The 20,119-nt window shown below is 35.2% G+C and overlaps 1 protein-coding gene across 1 annotated transcript; it reads left to right on the forward strand.

Annotated features, from left to right (window-relative positions):
• Positions 1-15,050: 15,050 nt before the first annotated feature.
• LOC110790186 (protein FAR1-RELATED SEQUENCE 5-like) lies at positions 15,051-17,458 on the forward strand. Its single transcript, XM_056829629.1, has 4 exons — positions 15,051-15,111; positions 15,407-15,932; positions 16,009-16,687; positions 16,769-17,458. The coding sequence occupies exons 1-4, from the start codon at positions 15,051-15,053 to the stop codon at positions 17,456-17,458; spliced, it is 1,956 nt and encodes a 651-aa protein (XP_056685607.1).
• Positions 17,459-20,119: the final 2,661 nt, after the last annotated feature.

Consider the following 20,119-nt stretch of genomic DNA (forward strand, 5'->3'; position numbering starts at 1 on the left):
TTCCTGTCGGTATGGCCCGACTGTCGGTAGTAGCCCGACTTATTTTGGTGTATGGTTGGCTCCCATCACCCTTTTCTTTCCTTTTGAGGATACTTTACTTTACCCGTTCGAAGCCACTATTTATTAAATTGTGAGTCAAGAGTCGTGTCAAGTGTCGAGTCTTGTCTCCATGTTTGTTTGTTTATTATATGGCTTTTGCATGTGGATTATCTAATTTATCGAGTGAAGCATGTTAGGATAGAATGTTATTCTAGCTTGTTCGTACTCAACTTTTGCTGACTTCGTGCTTCATGTCTTCTGGTCATGGCCTTTACCTTAATGACCCTATGATGATCCATCAATTGCATTTGCGTTGTTGGGGAGTAGATTTTTAATAAAGCAGGTTTGTAGAGATAACTTGCGGGAGACGTTATCATGGGATTCTTGTTGAGAGTTGTTTTCTTCCGTATTTTATAAACTCTATTTTTATTTAAAGTCATGACTACTGCTACAGTTAATGGATTTTGAAATACTTTAATACTTTGGATTTGGGCCTCAACGGTTCCAACTTGTTTTAATGACCATTAACTATTTATTAAAAATGTTTTGAAAGTCAGTTAATTTCGCTGCGTAATTCTGGTAAATAGCCTTAGCCGTTATCACGGTGGCGGTAATATCTTGGTAATTCCTGTGTTTTAGGTTGGAAAATGTTTTATCAAAAAGCAAGGAATTATTGGGGTGTTACAAAGTGGTATTTGCAGAGCTCTAGTTTGAGAGCTGCTTTGCATTAATTAATAGTGCAAAGTGGTAAATCCTTAAACTACGATTGCGGAACTTTAGGATTTTCGAAAATTATTTTCCTAAAGTCAAAAAGTTGTTTTTGAGTACTCAAAATTTTGAAAAGCCAAATACCAATTATTTCAAAGAATTTGAAAATCATTTTAATTATTCGATTTTTTCGAATTAATTATTTTAATTCTGAAATATTTTCGAATTTCTTTTAATTAATTATTTTAATTCTGAAATATTTTCCAAATCTAAAAAAAAAAAAAAAAAAATTTGAAAATTCCGAATTAATTCTTTATTTACTTATTTATTTAATTCTTTTAATTATTTTTTTTGAAAATGATTGAATTAATTAAATTATTCGATTAATTATTTTAAATTTCGATTTTAATTTCTAATAATTTCGTGAATATTTGAAGTTATTTATTTAAATTAATTTCGAAATTTTATATCTCTTTTTCTAAGTGAGGAATTGGTAGAATAAGAAGGGTATAATTAGTCTAAGTATGTGTTGTTTAAGTATGCCTTTCTAATCAAGTGTTTATGTGATTATGCCTTGATTCTTGTGATCTTTTAATTAAAGTTTGATCATGTTCTGTTTTGCTTTATGTGATTAATTGCATCACGATTCATGATTAAGCATGTACTTGTGCATTGAAATTGTATGGCTCAACGAACTTACTTTGTTTTTGGAACACTTTAGTAAGACTTTGTAGTTGTTAACTTTCAGGAGTTAAGATGTTGATCTCAAAGTACGCAAATCTAGGAAACCTAGAGAAGCTAGATTGTGAAACCCTACACATTTATGTGAAGAAGATCGAATTTGCTTGCAACTATTTTGCTACAGTAAAGAACCTACCTGAACTAAGGAAGAAAGATGTTATGGCAGAGATGGTTATTCATTGCTTACCTTCCAAGAACCCATACATAGAGCTTAAGAACCGATTTCGTGATATGCATATGGAAAATGGCATTCCTAATTACTACAAGTATGGTACTCCAGATGTAGATGGAGATATGATGATGTTGATGAGGATAGTGATGATGATGTTGTTGAGATTGAGAACCCTAATCCTATCATTCCTGAACCTACTATTGAGATCTCCAGTGACACAGAAATTGAGCCTGAAACCAACAATGAGGAAGTAAACAGTGTGCTACAACAGAACAATGAGGATATGGAGTATGAGTCTGATCCAGAAGAAGACTTTGATGACTTTGAAGACCATGAGCACTCTTCACCAGTTTGTGAAGGAGGTGAAGGAAATAATGCCCTTGGTCCAAGTATGCATTTAATGTTAAGTCTAATAAATGCGGTTCAGTATTAACTAACAAGTTAATAATTCAGTGAGATCAAGTGAGCTGAATGCCTAGCTAGAGGCCGCTTCAGTTCAAGTGGAATTAATGATATTAATCCACAGCTTACTCTTGACTGAACCCGTAGGGTCACACAAATAGTACGTAAACGGATCAAGTATTTAATGGAATTAAATACTCCATCTATGGATATTCGGAATCGACGGATCTTGGTTTCAGTGGGAGCTGAGATCGTCAAAGGCAAGAAATGAATACTCCGGAAACGATGATATTGCCGGAAACGGAAATATGGATCGTATCGGAAATATAAATATTATCCAAGTCGTAGATGTTGCCGGAAACGGAAACATGGTACATATCGGAAAATATTATTGGAAATGGAAATATTGCCGGAATCGGAAATATTGCCGGAAACGCAAATATTGTCAGAATCGGAAATATTATCGAAATCGGAAAATAATTCCGGAAACGGAAATATTAAATATTTGTTCGAAACGGAAATTAATTCCGGAATCGGAAATATTAAATGTTGTTCGTATCGGAAATGAATTCCGGAATCGAGAATTTAATCGGAAGCGTATCGTACGAATTAGCATCGGACGAGGCCTGCCAGACGAAGGCCCAGCACGAAGCCGGGCCATCACCCATCAAGCTGAAGCGCACCAAACACACGCTGCCAAGCCACGCCAGGCCCAGCGCAAGGCCAGGCCCAGCAATGGCCTTGGCGCGCGCGCGGGACTGCGACGAAGTGGGCTGGCGCTGTGCATGGGCCGCAAGGCCTGCGTGCCGCGGTGCTAGCGTATCAATCGAAGTGTGTTACTCGAATCCTAAAGCTACCAGGATTCGTCATATGATTAAATCCTAATCCTAATAAAGATAGAATTTGTTTAATAGAGTTTTAATAAGATTCTAATTAAATAAATTAGTATCCTAATAGGATTCCAAGTCCTTTTCCATAACTCTATAAATAGGTGCCTAGGGTCACATATTTACATCGAGGATTGAAGTATTCAAAGGTAAGATTTTCAAGCAAAAATCAGCCACAAACATTTGCCCTATTTAGCCGAAATTTATAGTACCTTAAGGGCGATTCTAGTTGGTCAAGCTTAAGGCGGATCCGGACGTGCGGTGGACTATCTACGGAGGGACGACACTTGGAGTCCTAAAGACTTGTTCTTGTTCGGTTCGGGCGCAGCTAGGGAGGGCACACTACAAAGTGTATGCATCTGAATTATGCTAAATGATTATGTGTAATAATATGTTTCCTGGCTTTATGGTTTTTCCTCATGATTTATGTTTATTCATATGTATCATATCCTAACAGGAGCTTGGATAGTAGAGTAGCGTTTTAAAGACTTTTCTAATGTAATAGCTAGTGATTAAATTTTAGTGAAGTAATAAAGTAGTAAACTACTATTTATGGTTTTAGTAGTTCAGTTTTGTGGTTTTTCGAATAAAGTACGATCCAAATGATGTATTATTTTCCCATTGAAGTAATAAAGTTTAGAATCCTTTCTTTTACCTCTAATTCTAAGTCTATGTTCTCTTTGAGCGATTATCGCAAAAGAATTCCATGTATTTCTTCAATGAAATTATACTTGCAAGGTGGTTCAATTTTCACCACTTGAACTTTGTGATGCGGACTAAGAGGAAAAGCGGCCACAATAGGCGCCTATCTTACTTAGGGTCCGAAAATTTTGTGCTTGTGTACTAAATGAATGGCTAGTTAGTGCAATGAATTAGTAAGGCAGTTTCCAAACTCAGTTGTTAAAGTTAGTCTTTTGTTTTATTCAGGAGAAGGGAAATGACTACCCAAGAAATTGTCGATGTGGTTAGGCAACTAGCTGAAGTAGTGCAGAACTTAGCACAGAATAGGAATAACCAGGGAGTTGATCCAACTGGTGAGATGTTTAAGAAGGTGGCCCAAATTAAGCCTCCTTTGTACCAAGGGGAGATAGACCCAACTGTACTTGAGAACTGGCTAAGGGAGTTCGATAAGCTTATCGTAGCTGTCAATTGCCCGGAAGACCTTAGGGTTAATAATGCTGTTTATTACCTTAGGGGAGAAGCTGATTTGTGGTGGCAGAGGTGTGAGAATGTTTTGAGAGCTACACCTGGATTTGGATGGGAATCATTCAAGGTAGCCTTAAGGAACAAGTTTTACCCGCCATACCTGAAGAAGCAGAAAGCCCAAGAGTTCATCGAGTTAAAAATGGATGGTATGTCTGTGACAGAGTACTATTCTAAGTTTATAGAGCTGTCTAGATTTGCACCGGATGTGGTGGCAACGGAGGAGCTTAGAGCCCAAAGATTTGAGAGCGGATTGCCTATGGATTTGCTTTGGTGGAGAGACCTTTACATCTCTTGAAACCCTATATGGAAAAGCTGCCCATTTGTATGGCCTGCAGCAAAGGAAGAATGGAATTGGTGAAAAGAGGAAGGATGTTGGTAACCAAAACCAAGGTGGTGGTCAGCAGAATCAGGGGAAGTTTAAGAAAAACAAGGGAAACAACCATTTCCAGTTCAGGGGAAACTAGGGTGGAAACATGAACAATTTCCACAAGAACAATGGAGATAAGAATCAATCTGCAGGGAATGGAACGAGAGTCTATGAGTGTAGACGTTGCCATACTAATCACCCAGGTCGAGACTGTAATGGAAACCAAGTTGTCTGTAGGTTTTGTGAGAAGCTAGGCCATAGATAATTTGAGTGTTGGGCCAAGAATGGGGAACCCAACCAAGTCAACCAAGGCAACCGCCAGAACAACAATCGGAATAACCAAAATCGGAATGGAGGGAACAATGGTGGAAACCAAAGGGGTAACCGGAATGGTAACAATGGCAATAATGGCCAGGGTAATGGAAAGCCCGGAGGGAATTATCAGCAGAATGGGAGTCGAAATGCTAATGGAAATGCCAATGGAGGTGGCTATAACAAGGGAGTTGCCCAAGGAAAGCTGAATGTGATCACTAGGCAGGAAGCCAAAAACTCGTCTGACGTCATCGCTGGTACTTTTTCTATTAACTCCATTTTAGTTAAAGTACTATTTGATTCTGGTGTGACTTATTCGTTTATATCAAAGGGTATCTTAGAGAAGTTAGGATTGAAAGAACTTGAAGAGATTGAAGTACCCATAGTGATACCAACCGGTGAGATTGTGAAATGCACTAAGATCCATAGGAATGTACCGTTAACCATAGCCAAGACCATATTCTTGTCTAGCCTAATTAAGTTTGAGTTAGGAGATTTAGATGTGATTTTGGGAATGGACTGGTTGGCCATGATCAAAGCTAAGATTGACTGTGAGAAGCAGAAGATTCACTTGAAGTCTAGTCTAGGAAAGGTTGTGTCGTATCGCCATTTTGGGAAGCCTAGGAGTGTAGGAATCGTCACGGCAATGGAACTCGTGAAGTTAATACACAAAGGGAACCCTGTTTTCTTATGCAATGTAAGAGACCTAGACCATGTAATGAAAGAGCAACCAGGGGATATTGCAGTGGTGAGTGAATTCTTGGACATGTTTCCGGAAGAGATCCCGGGAATGCCGCCCAATCGACCAATCGATTTTACCATAGATTTAGCGCCCGGAACTGCACCTATCTCGAAAGCCCCGTACCGGATGGCTCCAGCAGAAATGAGTGAGTTAAAAGGTCAACTTGCAGAATTACTAGGGAAAGGTTATATCAGACCAAGTACATCGCCTTGGGGAGCGCCAATCTTGTTTGTGAAGAAGAAGGACGGTAGTATGAGACTCTGTATAGACTACAGGGAGCTCAATAAGGTCACAATCAAGAATAAGTATCATTTGCCTAGGATAGATGATCTATTTGACCAGTTAAAAGGAGCGGGAATGTTTTCAAAGATCGACTTGAGGTCAGGTTATCATCAGTTGAGAATCGCGGAGCACGATATACCAAAGACTGCATTTAGGGTTAGATACGGTCATTATGAGTTCACAGTTATGCCTTTTGGGTTAACCAATGCACCTGCAATCTTTATGGACTTAATGAACCGAGTATTCCATGCATTCTTGGACAAGTTTTTAGTGGTTTTCATAGATGATATTCTGGTCTACTCTAAGAATGAGGAGGAACATGCAGAACACTTAAGGTCAGCGTTGAGTACCCTGAGAGACAACCAGTTGTATGCCAAATTCTCGAAGTGTGAATTCTGGCTGGAGAGAGTTGCGTTCTTAGGACATTTTGTATCCAAGGAAGGAGTTGCAGTGGATCCTGCAAAGATAAAAGTCGTTAGTGAGTGGCCTACACCTAAGAGTGTCACCGATATTCGGAGTTTTCTTGGTTTAGCGGGTTATTATAGACGCTTTGTGCAAGACTTTTCTAGAATCGCCAAACCAATGACAACCTTGATGAAGAAAGAAGAAAAGTTTGAGTGGAATGACTAGTGTGAGGAGGCGTTCCAAGCTTTAAAGACGCGATTAACAACCGCGCCGGTGTTAACTTTGCCAGATGAGAGCAGTACTTATGATGTTTATAGTGATGCCTCTAAGAATGGTTTAGGGTGTGTGTTGATGCAGAACGGGAAAGTGATTGCGTATGCATCGAGGCAGTTGAAGCCATATGAGTCCAATTACCCTACCCATGATTTAGAGTTAGCCGCCATAATGTTTGCATTAAAGATATGGAGACACTATCTGTATGGTGTGAAATGTAGGATATTCACGGATCATAAGAGTTTGAAGTACATTTTCACACAGAAGGAATTAAATATGCGCCAACGAAGGTGGTTGGAGTTAATCAAGGACTATGATCTGGATATTCAATACCATGAGGGAAAGGCCAATGTAGTCGCAGATGCCTTGAGTAGGAAATCAAGTCATGGTGTGAATGCGTTAGTAGTTGCTAGCGAGCTATGTAAGGACATGCAACGATTGAATCAAGAAATAGTGAGTGGAGAATGCCTTGAGGGTATGATGAGTGCCTTAACCATCCAGTTGTCGGTATTTGATGAAATCAGGGAGAATCAGGCTGGTGATGTTAAGTTAGAGCGGATCAAGGAAAAGATTTCTCAAGGAAAAGAGATTGATTTTAAGATCCACGAGGATGGAAGTTTGAGGTATAAAGGACGATGGTGCGTACCTCAAAAGTGTGGTGAACTAAAGGAGAGGTTGATGAGAGAAGGTCACAATACGCCATATTCTGTTCACCCGGGAGGTGACAAGCTGTATAAGGATCTGAAGAAGGTCTATTGGTGGCCAAGGATGAAAATCGAAGTGGCTGAATTCGTAGAAAGGTGTTTGACTTGTCAGAAAGTTAAGATTGAGCATAGGAGACCTCAAGGGAAGGTCCAACCTTTAGAGATTCCTAGTTGGAAGTGGGATTGTATCTCAATGGACTTTGTCACTTGTTTACCCAAGTCGAAAAGTGGAAATGACACCATTTGGGTAGTGGGGGATAGGTTGACTAAGTCGGCAGTGTTCATACCAATGAAGGAAACCTGGAAAATGGAACAACTTGCCAAAGCTTACATCAAACATGTAGTGAGATTACATGGAGTTCCTAAGGATATCGTATCAGATAGAGATTCTAGGTTCCTTTCGAATTTCTGGAAAAGTGTGCAGAAGAACTTTGGTACCACACTGAAAATGAGTACAACGTTCCACCCAGCCACAGATGGACAAACCAAAAGAACTATTCAAACCTTAGAGGATATGCTAAGAGCTTGTGTGATTGATTTTCAAGGTGGATGGGAAGATAGCCTAGATCTAATTGAGTTCTCATACAACAATAGCTATCATGCCAGTATTGGAATAGCACCATTCGAAGCCCTGTATGGACGAAAATGCAGAAGTCCACTATGTTGGAGTGACATTAGTGAAACCGTGGTATTAGGTCCCCAAATGATAGAGGACACTATGAATCAGGTTAGGACTATTCAATCCAAAATCCAAGCCGCGCAAGATCGCCAAAAGAGCTACGCAGATTTAAAGCGTAGGGACGAAGAGTTTCAAATAGGTGACAAAGTATTGCTTAAGGTTTCACCAATGAAAGGTGTGTTGAGATTTGGGAAGAAAGGAAAACTTAGCCCAAAGTATATAGGCCCATATGAGATCCTAGAACGGATAGGGAAGGTAGCATATAGATTAGCCTTACCCATGGACTTGCATAGAGTGCATAATGTGTTTCATGTGTCTTAGTTGAGAAAGTATATTCCGGATAAGTCTCATGTACTGCAACCGGAGACCATAGAGTTAGACCAAAGTTTGACATTTGAGGAAAGACCTGTCAACATACTCGGTAGCAAAGTGCGTAGTACACGAACTAAGGATGTTAAGATCGTTAAGGTGTTGTGGTCTAACCAAGAGTCTGAGGAAGCTACCTGGGAAGCGGAGGAGGAAATGAGAAAGAAATATCCCGAGATTTTTCCCGAGGTTAGTTGAGTTACGGGGCCGTAACTCGTTTTCTTTAAGGGGGTAGAGTGCGGTAGAATTTCGCGCTTTTTACCTTATTTACCCAATTTATCCTTTAAGATGTTGTTTCCAGTAAAGTTTCACTGTTTATTGTCATGTTGAATTACTTAAAGAGTACAGCAACTAAAACTTTTTGCAAAGAAAACGCACTAAAGTCTCAAAATAGTCTCAAGTCTAGTTTTAAAGTTGTGATTTCCATGCCCAAGTTTCGGGACGAAACTTCTTTTAAGGAGGGTAGACTGTAATACCTCGTATTTTTCTATAATTATAAATACATTTTATTATATTTATAAAGCATTTTGTTGTATTTATAAAGTATTTTTATAAATTAATTTCATTTAATGAGAATTAAATGCGCTTTTATTTTTAATTAATTTAATTATCAATTAATTCCAAAAACCGTATTTTATTAAATAGATTCAACGAATTTATTTAGTCGGGATTTGTTGGGTCGTATTTCGAAAACGAATTTAATATACTTAAAGCCCGGTTGTTTTGTCTTAATCAAACCCAACAAAGCTTGCAAGGAGTAAACTTAAATGAGCCCGGTAATGAGCCCAACTCAAAACTACCCTAACCTAGCCCACAAGGGAGAGAAAACCTATAAATAGACCTCATGTCAAACCCTCACAACCAAAAATTCAGAAATCTCTCTCTCCTCTTTTTTTTCCTCTCCTTGCGGCACGCCCCACACCCCTCTCTTCGTGCGCCCTTGCTTGCGGCGCAAGGCAGCCCTCGCCCGTCTCTCTCTCGCCTTCCCGCAGCCGCAGCGTAGCACTACGTGCATGCGTGCTGTGCGGTCGTGCCTTGCTGCGTTGCCCACTCGTCCCTCGTCCAGCGTCGCGTCGCAGCACAACAGCAGAGCTGTGTGTGCGCGCGTTGTGCCTCGCCTGTGCCCAGCGCCCCGCTCGCCTGCCCTGTCCCTTCGCGCGCGCCCCTTTGCTTGCGGTGCGTTGCGCTGCTGCGGCTATTGTCGTGCTTGTCGTGTGTGTTGGTCGACACACACACACACACGATTAATAAATCATTGTGTGTGTGTGCGTGTGTTGATCAATTGTTTAATCAACTCTTATTTTCAAAAATATTAATTTTCTGTTTAAAATTGATTTAATTGTTGTAATTAGTTTAAATATTTGGGTTGTTTAAATTAATTAAAATGGTTATGAACACCGTATTGGGTTAGCATTGTGTTTTAATTAAAGAGTTTGGTTTTGATGATTGAGTTTATAATTTTCAGATTTAATAAGTTTATAAAGTGTTGATTTTTGAAGTCAAAACATGTTTAGAAGTAAACTATTGTTAGGGTTTTGATTTCAAATTAATTAAGCGATTGATTCACATAATTTAATGACAATTTAAATTATGGGAATCAACTTAAATTTTCAGATTGTTTATAAGCTTTAAAAAGTTGGTTTTTAATGGTTTTAAAACTAAAAAGTCAATGTTTTTATGTTAGGACTTGAGTTGACTATTTGAGACTATTAAATTAACGATTAACGATTGATTTTTAATTAAACTAAGAGTTTTAGAATCTTAAATAGTTGCTGGAAATTTAGTAAACATGGATAATAATTTAGTTCTCTTATTTTGTTTATAGGAGTTGATTTCTAGTGAGTCGTGATTCGCACAGTGGCCCCCGTACTTAGGTATTCCAGGTACGTACAAGACTAGGGTGACCACCCATCCCTTGAGGACTTTGTGAAGTGTATTGAATGCGAATCATGTGAACTTATATGTTATTATGAATTCATGTTTGATGATTGGGAATGAATATGTTATTATGAATTCATGTTTGATATTGAGAACGAGCATGTTATTATTATTGTTGAATCTATGTGAACTAGCATGTTATGAATTGAATTATGCTTTATAGATTCTATTGAACTATCATGTTATAAACTTTTATAATCGTTGAATTATGTCAAGCATGTTGTTCAAGTTAGTGTGCATGTATGAGTAGTGCGCATGCAAGTTGTTATTATTATTATTATTATTATTATGCTATAGTACATGATGTCTAGCATATATATATATTGAGCCAGTCGAATATTTCCAGTGAGCAATATATATTCTACCAAGGGGTAGAATATGTTAGAGAGTCTGTGTGAATTGAATTAAGGACAATTCGTGCTAAGGACACACCCCGCTTGTTAATAGGCAATGTCGGGTTATCTCAAACAGTGTTTTTGAGAAGGAACAATGGGAGTAATTTCACTTGAGTCTATGTTTGATCACAAGCCCTAAGGAAGTAAAATAATGAAGAGTCATTGTTGAATTGTTTAATTGTTCAATTATTTGTATGTTGTGTCTTGAGTAGAGTCTTGAGTCGCCTTGAACATAATATACTAATTAACGTAAAGTGTAACCCAACGAGCTTCAAAACTCTTGGAACGTATATACCTTGAGTATGAACAATGGGGGGAGTCTTGCCGAAAAACTTGTACTCCTAGAATGATACAAGACGTTATTTCATTCTCTTTTATGCCGTTGTGCATTGGAATTCCTGTCGGTATGGCCCGACTGTCGGTAGTAGCCCGACTTATTTTGGTGTATGGTTGGCTCCCATCACCCTTTTCTTTCCTTTTGAGGATACTTTACTTTACCCGTTCGAAGCCACTATTTATTAATTGTGAGTCAAGAGTCGTGTCAAGTGTCGAGTCTTGTCTCCATGTTTGTTTGTTTATTATATGGCTTTTGCATGTGGATTATCTAATTTGTCGAGTGAAGCATGTTAGGATAGAATGTTATTCTAGCTTGTTCGTACTCAGCTTTTGTTGACTTCGTGCTTCATGTCTTCTGGTCATGGTCTTTGCCTTAATGACCCTATGATGATCCATCAATTTCATTTGCATTGTTGGGGAGTAGATTTTTAATAAAGCAGGTTTGTAGAGATAACTTGCGGGAGAAGTTATCATGGGATTCGTGTTGAGAGTTTTTTTCTTCCGTATTTTATAAACACTATTTTTATTTAAAGTCATGACTACTGCTACAGTTAATGGATTTTGAAATACTTTAATACTTTGGATTTGGGCCTCAACGGTTCCAACTTGTTTGAATGACCATTAACTATTTATTAAAAATGTTTTGAAAGTCAGTTAATTCCGCTGCGTAATTTTGGTAAATAGCCTTAGCCGTTATCACGGTGGAGGTAATATCTTGGTAATTCCTGTGTTTTAAGTTGGAAAATGTTTTATCAAAAAGCAAGGAATTATTAGGGTGTTACACCTATGCACAATTTTAATCATTAATATCTTTAATTCTATTTAAGCAAAAATTATAAAAAGTTAATAATACAAATTGAGACGAATCTAACAAGATCATGATTATGTTTTATTTTATATATAAATCACCAACAATAGTCAAAATAGAATATGTGAATAGTGTAAAGTACAAAAACGTTGCGAGTATTAAAAATCAGAGGAAATAATATTTTAATAAAATGCATGATAAGGTCTTTTAATTTTATGATCTCCGTTTATTACTCCAACTTTATATGCATTCTAGCTGGTACAAATCATATATATCATATATATATATATATATATAGATAGATAGATAGATAGATAGAAAGGCTCCGGTGAGAACACTTTCTTACGGTAAGAAGACTTTCTATAATGGCATTTTCGTAATTTTTATAAACAAATACCCTAATTTAATAAATCATTCACGGCATTTTTTTTCCAGATTCCTCTCTCTCTCTCTCCTCAATTCCTCTCTCTCTCTCTTCAATTCCTCTCACTCTCTCTTCCCTTTTCGAACACTACCGCCGCTGATCGCCGCCGCTGCTCATCTCTCGCCTCTCGCCGCAGCTCGCCGCTGCTCATCTCTCGCGTCTCGTCGAAGCTCGCCAATCACCACTCACCGCTGCTGCTCATCTCTCGCCGCCACTCGCCGCTCGCCACTCGCCACTCACCACTCGCCGCCGCTCTCCACTCGCCACTCGCCGGTCGCTGCAAACAAGAAAATCGAAATCGCTGCAAACTAGAAAGTCGTCGCCGGATTCATCAATCCTAGCGCAATTAAAGCAGCAATCCGGCGACGTCGCTATTATCCGGTAAGAACACTTTCCTCCTGCAATTCATCAATCAACACTTCTCAATTCGCAATCAATTTCAATCAGAGATTTTCAATTGATTTTTCGAAATCGATTTTTCAATCGACATTCTCAATTGATTGTTCGGAGGTTTCGAAATCGAATTTTCAATCGGCATTCTCAATCGATTCTTCGAAATCTGAATTCAACAATTAAAATCGACTTCAATTGATTTCTCAGTTCCAAAAATTAAAATCGATTTCAATTTGGTGGCCGCGTATTATATCTGCGGTTGTGGTGAAATGCTTGTGATTTCTGGTGGAGAGAGACTGAGAGACGACGATGGAGATGGAGCGAACCAGATAATTCAAGAGGACAGATTTTAAAGTTTTGGTTGATTTTTATTTTGTAATTCTTCTTAGAATTGTTTCAAATGTATTATTCCAAATTTTGGTTTAGTTATCAATTTTGTAATTTCAATAACTTATTTTATTGATTTATGTGGTTGATTTATTTTTTCAATTCGCATTATAATTTGATTGAACCTCTTGATAATTAGCTTGTACCGCTTTAATTGCGCTAGGAAGGCCTATAATAAATTAGAACATTATTGAATAAATTTAGAACATGCTTAAATAAATTTATAACATGCTTAATAATTTTAGAACATGCTTGAATAAATTTAGAACATGAGCTTGAAATTTTAGAACATGTATATACGCATATGTGTGGACTAGATTCTCATGTTTTAAATTTAGAACATGGTTAAATAAATTTAGAACATTGTTAAATAATTTAAGAACATGGTTGAATACATTTATAACATGTTTAATAATTTCAGAACATGTTTGCATTAATTTAGAACATTAGCTTCAAATTCTAGAATATGTATATAGGTATATGTGTTGATTATGTTCTTATTTTCTAAATTTAGAACATTGTTCAATAAATTTAGAACATACTTGAATAAATTTAGAACATGCTTGAAAAAAGTTAGAACATCATTTAACAAATTTAGAAAATGCTTGAATAAATATAGAACATGAGCTTGAAAATTTAGAACATGATTGAATAAATTTGGAACATGCTTGAATTAATTTAGAAGATGCTTGAATTATTTTATAACATGTTTAATAGTTTTAGAACATGCTTGAATTAATTTAGAACATGAGAGTAAAAGTTTAGAACATGTACATATGCATATGTGTTGACTACGTTCTCATGTTCTAAATTTAGAACATTGTTGAATAAATTTAGAACATGCTTGAATAAATTTAGAACATGGTTGAACAAATTTAGAACATCGTTGAATAAATTTAGAACATGCATGAACAAATTTAGAACATGAGCTTGAAAATTTAGAACATGATTGAATAATTTTAGAACATGCTTGAATTAATTTAGAACATGATGTTAAAATTTTGGAACATGGCTGAATAAAATTAAAACATGCTTGAATACATTTAGAACATGGTTGAATAAATTTAGAACATGAGCTTGAAAATTTAGAACATTGTTGAATAAATTTAGAACATGGTTAAATAAATTTAGAGCATGGTTGAATAAATTTAGAACATGGTTGAACAAATTTAGAATATGGTTGAACAAATTTTGAACATGGTTGGACAAATTTTGAACATGTTTGAACAAATATAAAACATGGAGAGTGTAAAAGTGTTCTTACCGGATCCCTCCCCTACACGTATATATATATATATATATATATATGTATATATATATATATATATATATATATATATATATATATATATATATATATATATATATATGTATATATTTATATATATATATATATAGAGGAAGGCTCCCGTAAGAACACTTCCTTATGGTAAGAACACCTTCTTAACCATTGGATCTAATTTAATCTAACTGCTGAGATTTGATCATTACTAATGGCAAGTTTTGTAAATTTCCTGAAGTTTTTTTTTTCTTTCCTTCTTTTTTTTGTTCTTCGATTCTTTTTCTCTCTCTAAATTTTTTTGGTTCTTTCTCTCTCCTCTTCTCGCGTAGCGATCTTCATCGAACACGAAGGACACAAATCTGATTTCGTTCACACTCTACATCGAATTTATTAAATCTTCTGCGTTTTACCTTGAATTTCGAATTTCGATTTCAAATTTTGCTGATTATTCTCAATTGATCGATTTTCTTCATCAATTTTTTTCCCAGAATTTCAGCAATTGTCGAAGGTATTTGAAGACAAAATTGAATTTCTTTATTTGTTGTTTGTATTTATGTGAATTCGACTTTTGATTTTGTTTCGATTATGAACTTTTCCTAATTCTCAATCGAACGATTATGAACTTTGTTATTTTGATTAGAACTTTTTCCTCTTTTGATTTTCATTCGATTTTTAGCTTTTTATTGTATTTAAATTGTTTCTGTTTGATTTTTTGTTAGTTTTTTGTTGTTGTTTTGTATTTAATCTCTGATTATTCTTAATTTTAATTTTTCACGTTAATTGTGCTCTGTTTTTATTTTTAATGGCTTCTGGTGAAGTTGATATGTTATCTCATGGTTCTAGTTCATCAGTTACTCAATCAGGTATTATTTAATTCTCGTCTTTATTGTTGATGATGTTCTAAAGGTTTTTCAATCATGTTCTAAATATTTCTTTTTATGTTCTTTAGATCTTATTCATTTGTTTGTACTGTTATTCATATTGTAACATTTTTTTTTGTTCTAACTATTTGTTTTTATGTTCCTTACTTTTTTTTTGCATTTTTTAAAATTTTAATTTCATTTCCTAAAGTTTTTATCTCATGTTCTAATTTTTTGTTTTTATGTTCTGCATATTTTGTGCACTGGTTTTAATTTTTATTTCTTTTATGTTGTGCAGTTGGAGTTATTATTAATGAACCATCAAGTTCTTCTGTTGGTACTCCTAGAGTGTTTACTTCATTGAGTCCTGGTGGTACTAGAGAATGGATTCCTTCTTGTTCTGAGGAGTTAAAACCTATTGTCGGAATGAATTTTAAAGATCCCGAGGAAGGTTTATCCTTTTATAAAGCTTGTGCTACTGCTTCAGGTTTCACTTCTAGAAAAAGTACTACTACAAGAAGGAAGAAGACTGGAATAGTTGCGTTCCAGTATGTTGTATGCAATAAAGAAGGTTTTAAGGCGTCTCGTAAGCCTGTTGTGGAAGCTGTTGAAGATAAATCAGACAAGGCTCGTTCTACACGAAGGCGAATGCTTACTCGTATTGGTTGTGGTGCTCAAATGTGTATGAAAAACATTAATGGATCATATGTTGTGACATACTTCAAAGAAGAACATAATCATCCTCTATACACTCCTGGTTGTGCTAAATTTCATAAGCATGGGAGGAAAATGAGTATTTTGCATAAGAAGATTATTATTGTTTTGTTAAATTTCTAATCTTTATGCCTTATGTTTTAAATGTTTTGTTCTTATGTTCTAAACTGTTCTGTTTTTTCCTAGGTACAATATGATATTTGGGCCATTTACTGGAGTTGATCACCATAAAAAGTGTATTACCTTTGCTGCTGCCCTTATATCTAATGAGGATATAGTGTCTTTTGAGTGGGTTTTTAAAACATTTGTGAAGGCAATGGGAGGTAATGAGCCTCTCTGTTTGATTACTGATGAAGATCCTGCAATGAAATTTGCCTTTCCCAAAGTGTTTCGGTCTACAGAGCATCGGTTTTGCATATGGCATATTATGAAAAAGATGCCTGATAAAGTGTGCCGTGATCTTCCACCAGATTCTGACTTTCTACAAAAGATTCGCAAAGCTGTTTGGAGTGAAGAGATTAAACCTGCTGAGTTTGAAGAGAGGTGGGCTAAGGTTATTAGTGAATTTAAGTTGGAAAACCATGACTGGTTGTTGCAAATTTATGAGAAGCGTGAAATGTGGATTCCGGCTTATTTTAGGGATTTATTCTTGTGTGGTATTATGCGAACCACATCAAGGTCAGAGAGTGAGAATAACTTTTATACTAAGTTCACTAATCCACATCTTACCCTTGTTGAGTTTTACATGAGATTTGAAAGTGCTTTGGATGCTCAACGCCATACTCAAGGTGAAAATGATAATTCTTCTAAACATAAACATCCTGAATGCAAAACACGTTCTGCCATAGAGAAATTTGCTTCTGAAGTTTACACGACAACTGTTTTTTATGAGTTTCAAGACGAGGTTGAATAAGCTCTTTTCTCTTGTGGGCTTGATGGTTTTAAGAAAGAATTTGGATTGGATGTTTATACTATTGGAGAAGGTTTTCGTGTCCGTAAGTTTGATGTTCTTTTTAATGTTGAAACATTTGATACTAGTTGTTTATGCAAGTCATTTGAAAGGCAAGGGATTCCTTGTAGGCATTTGGTTTGGGTTTGGAAGGCAAAACATATTCAAAAAATTCCCGAGGCTTATGTGCTTAACCGATGGAGTATAATGGCATGTAAGAAGCCTATTTTTTATTTAGAAGGGAATGAGTTGGAGCAATGTGTCCAAGTTGTAGATAGGAAGAGATTGTTGAATGATTTGTGGAGTGAAATTCATTCTTGTGTGAGTTTGGCTCAAGGGAATGAATTGACACTTAGTGCTCTTGTGGACAATCTACGATCATTGAGGTTAGATTTGGAATCTCAAAGTAGTATTGTTGATGGATTGAGTGGTAGTGTTTCTAGCAAAACTCAAGATATTGAATTGCTTATTGGAGCTAGTGTGCCTACTGAAATTTTGATTAAACCGCCTAAAGTATCAAAGAACAAAGGAACCGGGGTTCATGTTCAAGGTAGTGGAAGTGATAAACGGTTGAAGAGTGATAAAGAAAAAGCTGTTGAACAAAGTAAAAAGAAGAAGAGGTTGTGTAAAGGATGTAAGAAGTTGGGTTACCATGATATTCGTAATTGTCCCGAAAAAGAAAAGTAAAAATGTAAGTATTGTTGGTTTAAGTTTTTTTTTTTTATGCTCCAATATATATGCCTTATGTTCTAAGGTTTTGTTTTTATGTTCTAGTTTTGTTTTGTACTTTTTTTATTATATATTATACTACTGTGCTTAAAATATTTAAAGATGTGTTTGATTTTTCAGGGGTATCTGTGTTCTAGTTGTTTAATATTTAATGTTCTAGAAAAGAGGCCTTGTGTTCTATATTCAGGTACTGTGTGTTCTATATATTTCCCTGTTTTTTTTCTTCTTATTTTAAATATTAATGTTCATGATTTGTTTTCTTTTTGTAGGTAAAATATTCACTGTCTTCTTTGGAGGCCAGATTCTTTATTTTTGTTTATTTATTTATCGCATAGTATAATTTATTTGTTTTACGAACACAAATGTTATTTTATAGTTGACATTTATTACTTTGTAATTTTTTTGTTCTTTTTTTCTGAAATATTTATTTTATATATGAATTACTTGTCTTTTTAATATTGTTTGTTTAAAGTTTGCCATCTGTAGTAGGATTTAATTTTGTATATATTGTATAATTTTTATTCCTTAGAACATGTTCATATCATCTTAGAACATATTATTTGTGTTTTAGAACATGTGTAGTTAACTTTTGATATTTCAACATTGTTTTAGATAGGACGACTACATGTTCAAAATATTGTTTTGTGTATCAGAATTTTTATTAGAACGTATCTTGCTATTATTAGAACTTGCCAATATATGTTTAAAACATGTTAAATTAATAGTAAATAAACACGCAATGAACTTACGATAAATCTATTTTTAGAAATCAAAACATGGATATATTATCCAAAACAACATGTGAAAATCAACACACAAAATCTTTTTCAAATATTATCTAGATTACATAACCTTGGTTCAAATTAAAAAAGGAACACACAGAAATTATAATTCAAACTACATTCAAGTCAAAGTATTATATAATAAAGTTCTAGTCTAATCATATTTAATCTAATCTATCCTCATCTTTCTCTTCCATTTCCTCGACTTCATTGAAATTGCATGATGCTCGTCATTTAGCTTTGTTGATAATATTTTCCCACAATATTCTACCCTCAGTTTTTGGAGTATTTCAATCTGCAAATAACAAAAAAAAAAAAAACATTAGAAACAATGTTTGTAACTTGAATGTACAATATTGTGGGAAAAATATGTTTTCCATTCTTCTTTTTTGTTATTTCTGTTGTTTAGTTGTTTGTTCTTTTTTGTTCCTCTGTTTTATTTGATGCGCTATGTTCCAAAACAGAGTGTCTTGTGTTTTAATGTGTGTCACACATGTTCTAAACTAATCTATCTTGTTTTTAATGATTCATATTGAAAAAAAGAATACTTACATTGTCTTTCTCAAGTCCACATTGCCATTTTTCTGCATCTTCTGCCTCATATGTCTGCATGTGCCTCATCAAAAACACTCCACAATCATTCTTTTTCCTTAAGCTTCTCCATGGAATTTTAATTGTCCGAGTTTTAAATGATTCCACATACTCTGTGCTTTCAATGTTGTCGATATGGCAGAATTTTTTTGCAAACCCCCTCAATTGAGTAAGAAAGAAAACATTAATTGCATTTTTTTAATTATATTTTATAATTAAAATAGTAGAATAAATTAATGTATTACCATTTGTTTTGGTTCATTTGCATATTTCTTGAAGAACGAAATCTTTGCCGGCAATGGTCTGTTATCGATGAGATCAAGTTTGCTTTCCAAGAAATTCACGCAAAGTAGGTAGAAGTGTGCTCCATTTACGACAGGCATGAATACCTGTTCAGTCAAATAGATGGCAGTTTAGGTGCTTAGTTCATATTATCCAACAGTTTAAACTCAAATAAAATTACCAGGTTCTATGTTCATGTTCTAATCATTCCTTAACATGTTCTAATTTTAGGTTCTTTATGTTCTAATCTTACTCAATTATGTTTTGAATGTTTTTATCAAGTATAAATTTACAGCTTACCAGTTGGATATTTTTGAAGCTGTCCACTCCTGCATGTTTCATCTCTTTTACCATCCTTTTAAACAGAAAGTCCATCCTTGCTTCTTGTGTATCCTTTGCATTGAAATACTTGTTTGTGCACAGTATAAGCTGAAAAATTAAATTCAGTGTTGGAGATTTCATTAGTGATAAGTTATTCATATAACATTAATAAATATAAATGTAATACACTTACATAAATTTGTGTGGAGAAAAAGAATCTGTTTGTTTTCTCTACACTCCTCCTTCTGTTTTCGATGTTCAGGATATATGAATATGCATCGATAATGGTGTTCACCAGATGTTCCTTATCTGCCAGAGTATGCATATCTTGTCTAGTGATTGTGTTTACGGTGTCCTCATATAAGATCTCCCTATAAATGATAGTTTTTATTAATTGTTAGATAAAAAAGATGAAATGTTTAAATTACATTAATAAACATGTACTTTAAAACTTACGTTATATCTCCTTCAGCAAACGCATATTCTGCCACTCTCCTATACCCTTCTTCAATGTTCTTGAATTTGCTTTCATTTTCAATCATGAAAGGAGACCTTAAGTTCAATGGAAGTCTATCTACAATCCTTTTTTCCCTTTCTGTTTTTGATTCAATGATATTTTCTTTCCCCCTGTTTAACACAATAA

Source organism: Spinacia oleracea, chromosome 5 (genome assembly GCF_020520425.1).
Source record: "Spinacia oleracea cultivar Varoflay chromosome 5, BTI_SOV_V1, whole genome shotgun sequence".
Taxonomy (NCBI): domain Eukaryota; kingdom Viridiplantae; phylum Streptophyta; class Magnoliopsida; order Caryophyllales; family Amaranthaceae; genus Spinacia; species Spinacia oleracea.

Coding starts and splice junctions, on each gene's coding strand:
- LOC110790186 (XM_056829629.1), top strand. CDS start 15,051: ATGGCTTCTGGTGAAGTTGATATGTTATCTCATGGTTCTAGTTCATCA. Junction 15,933..16,008: donor AAGAAGATTATTATTGTTTT/GTTAAATTTCTA, acceptor GTTTTTTCCTAG/GTACAATATGATATTTGGGC. Junction 16,688..16,768: donor TAGAGAAATTTGCTTCTGAA/GTTTACACGACA, acceptor GATGGTTTTAAG/AAAGAATTTGGATTGGATGT.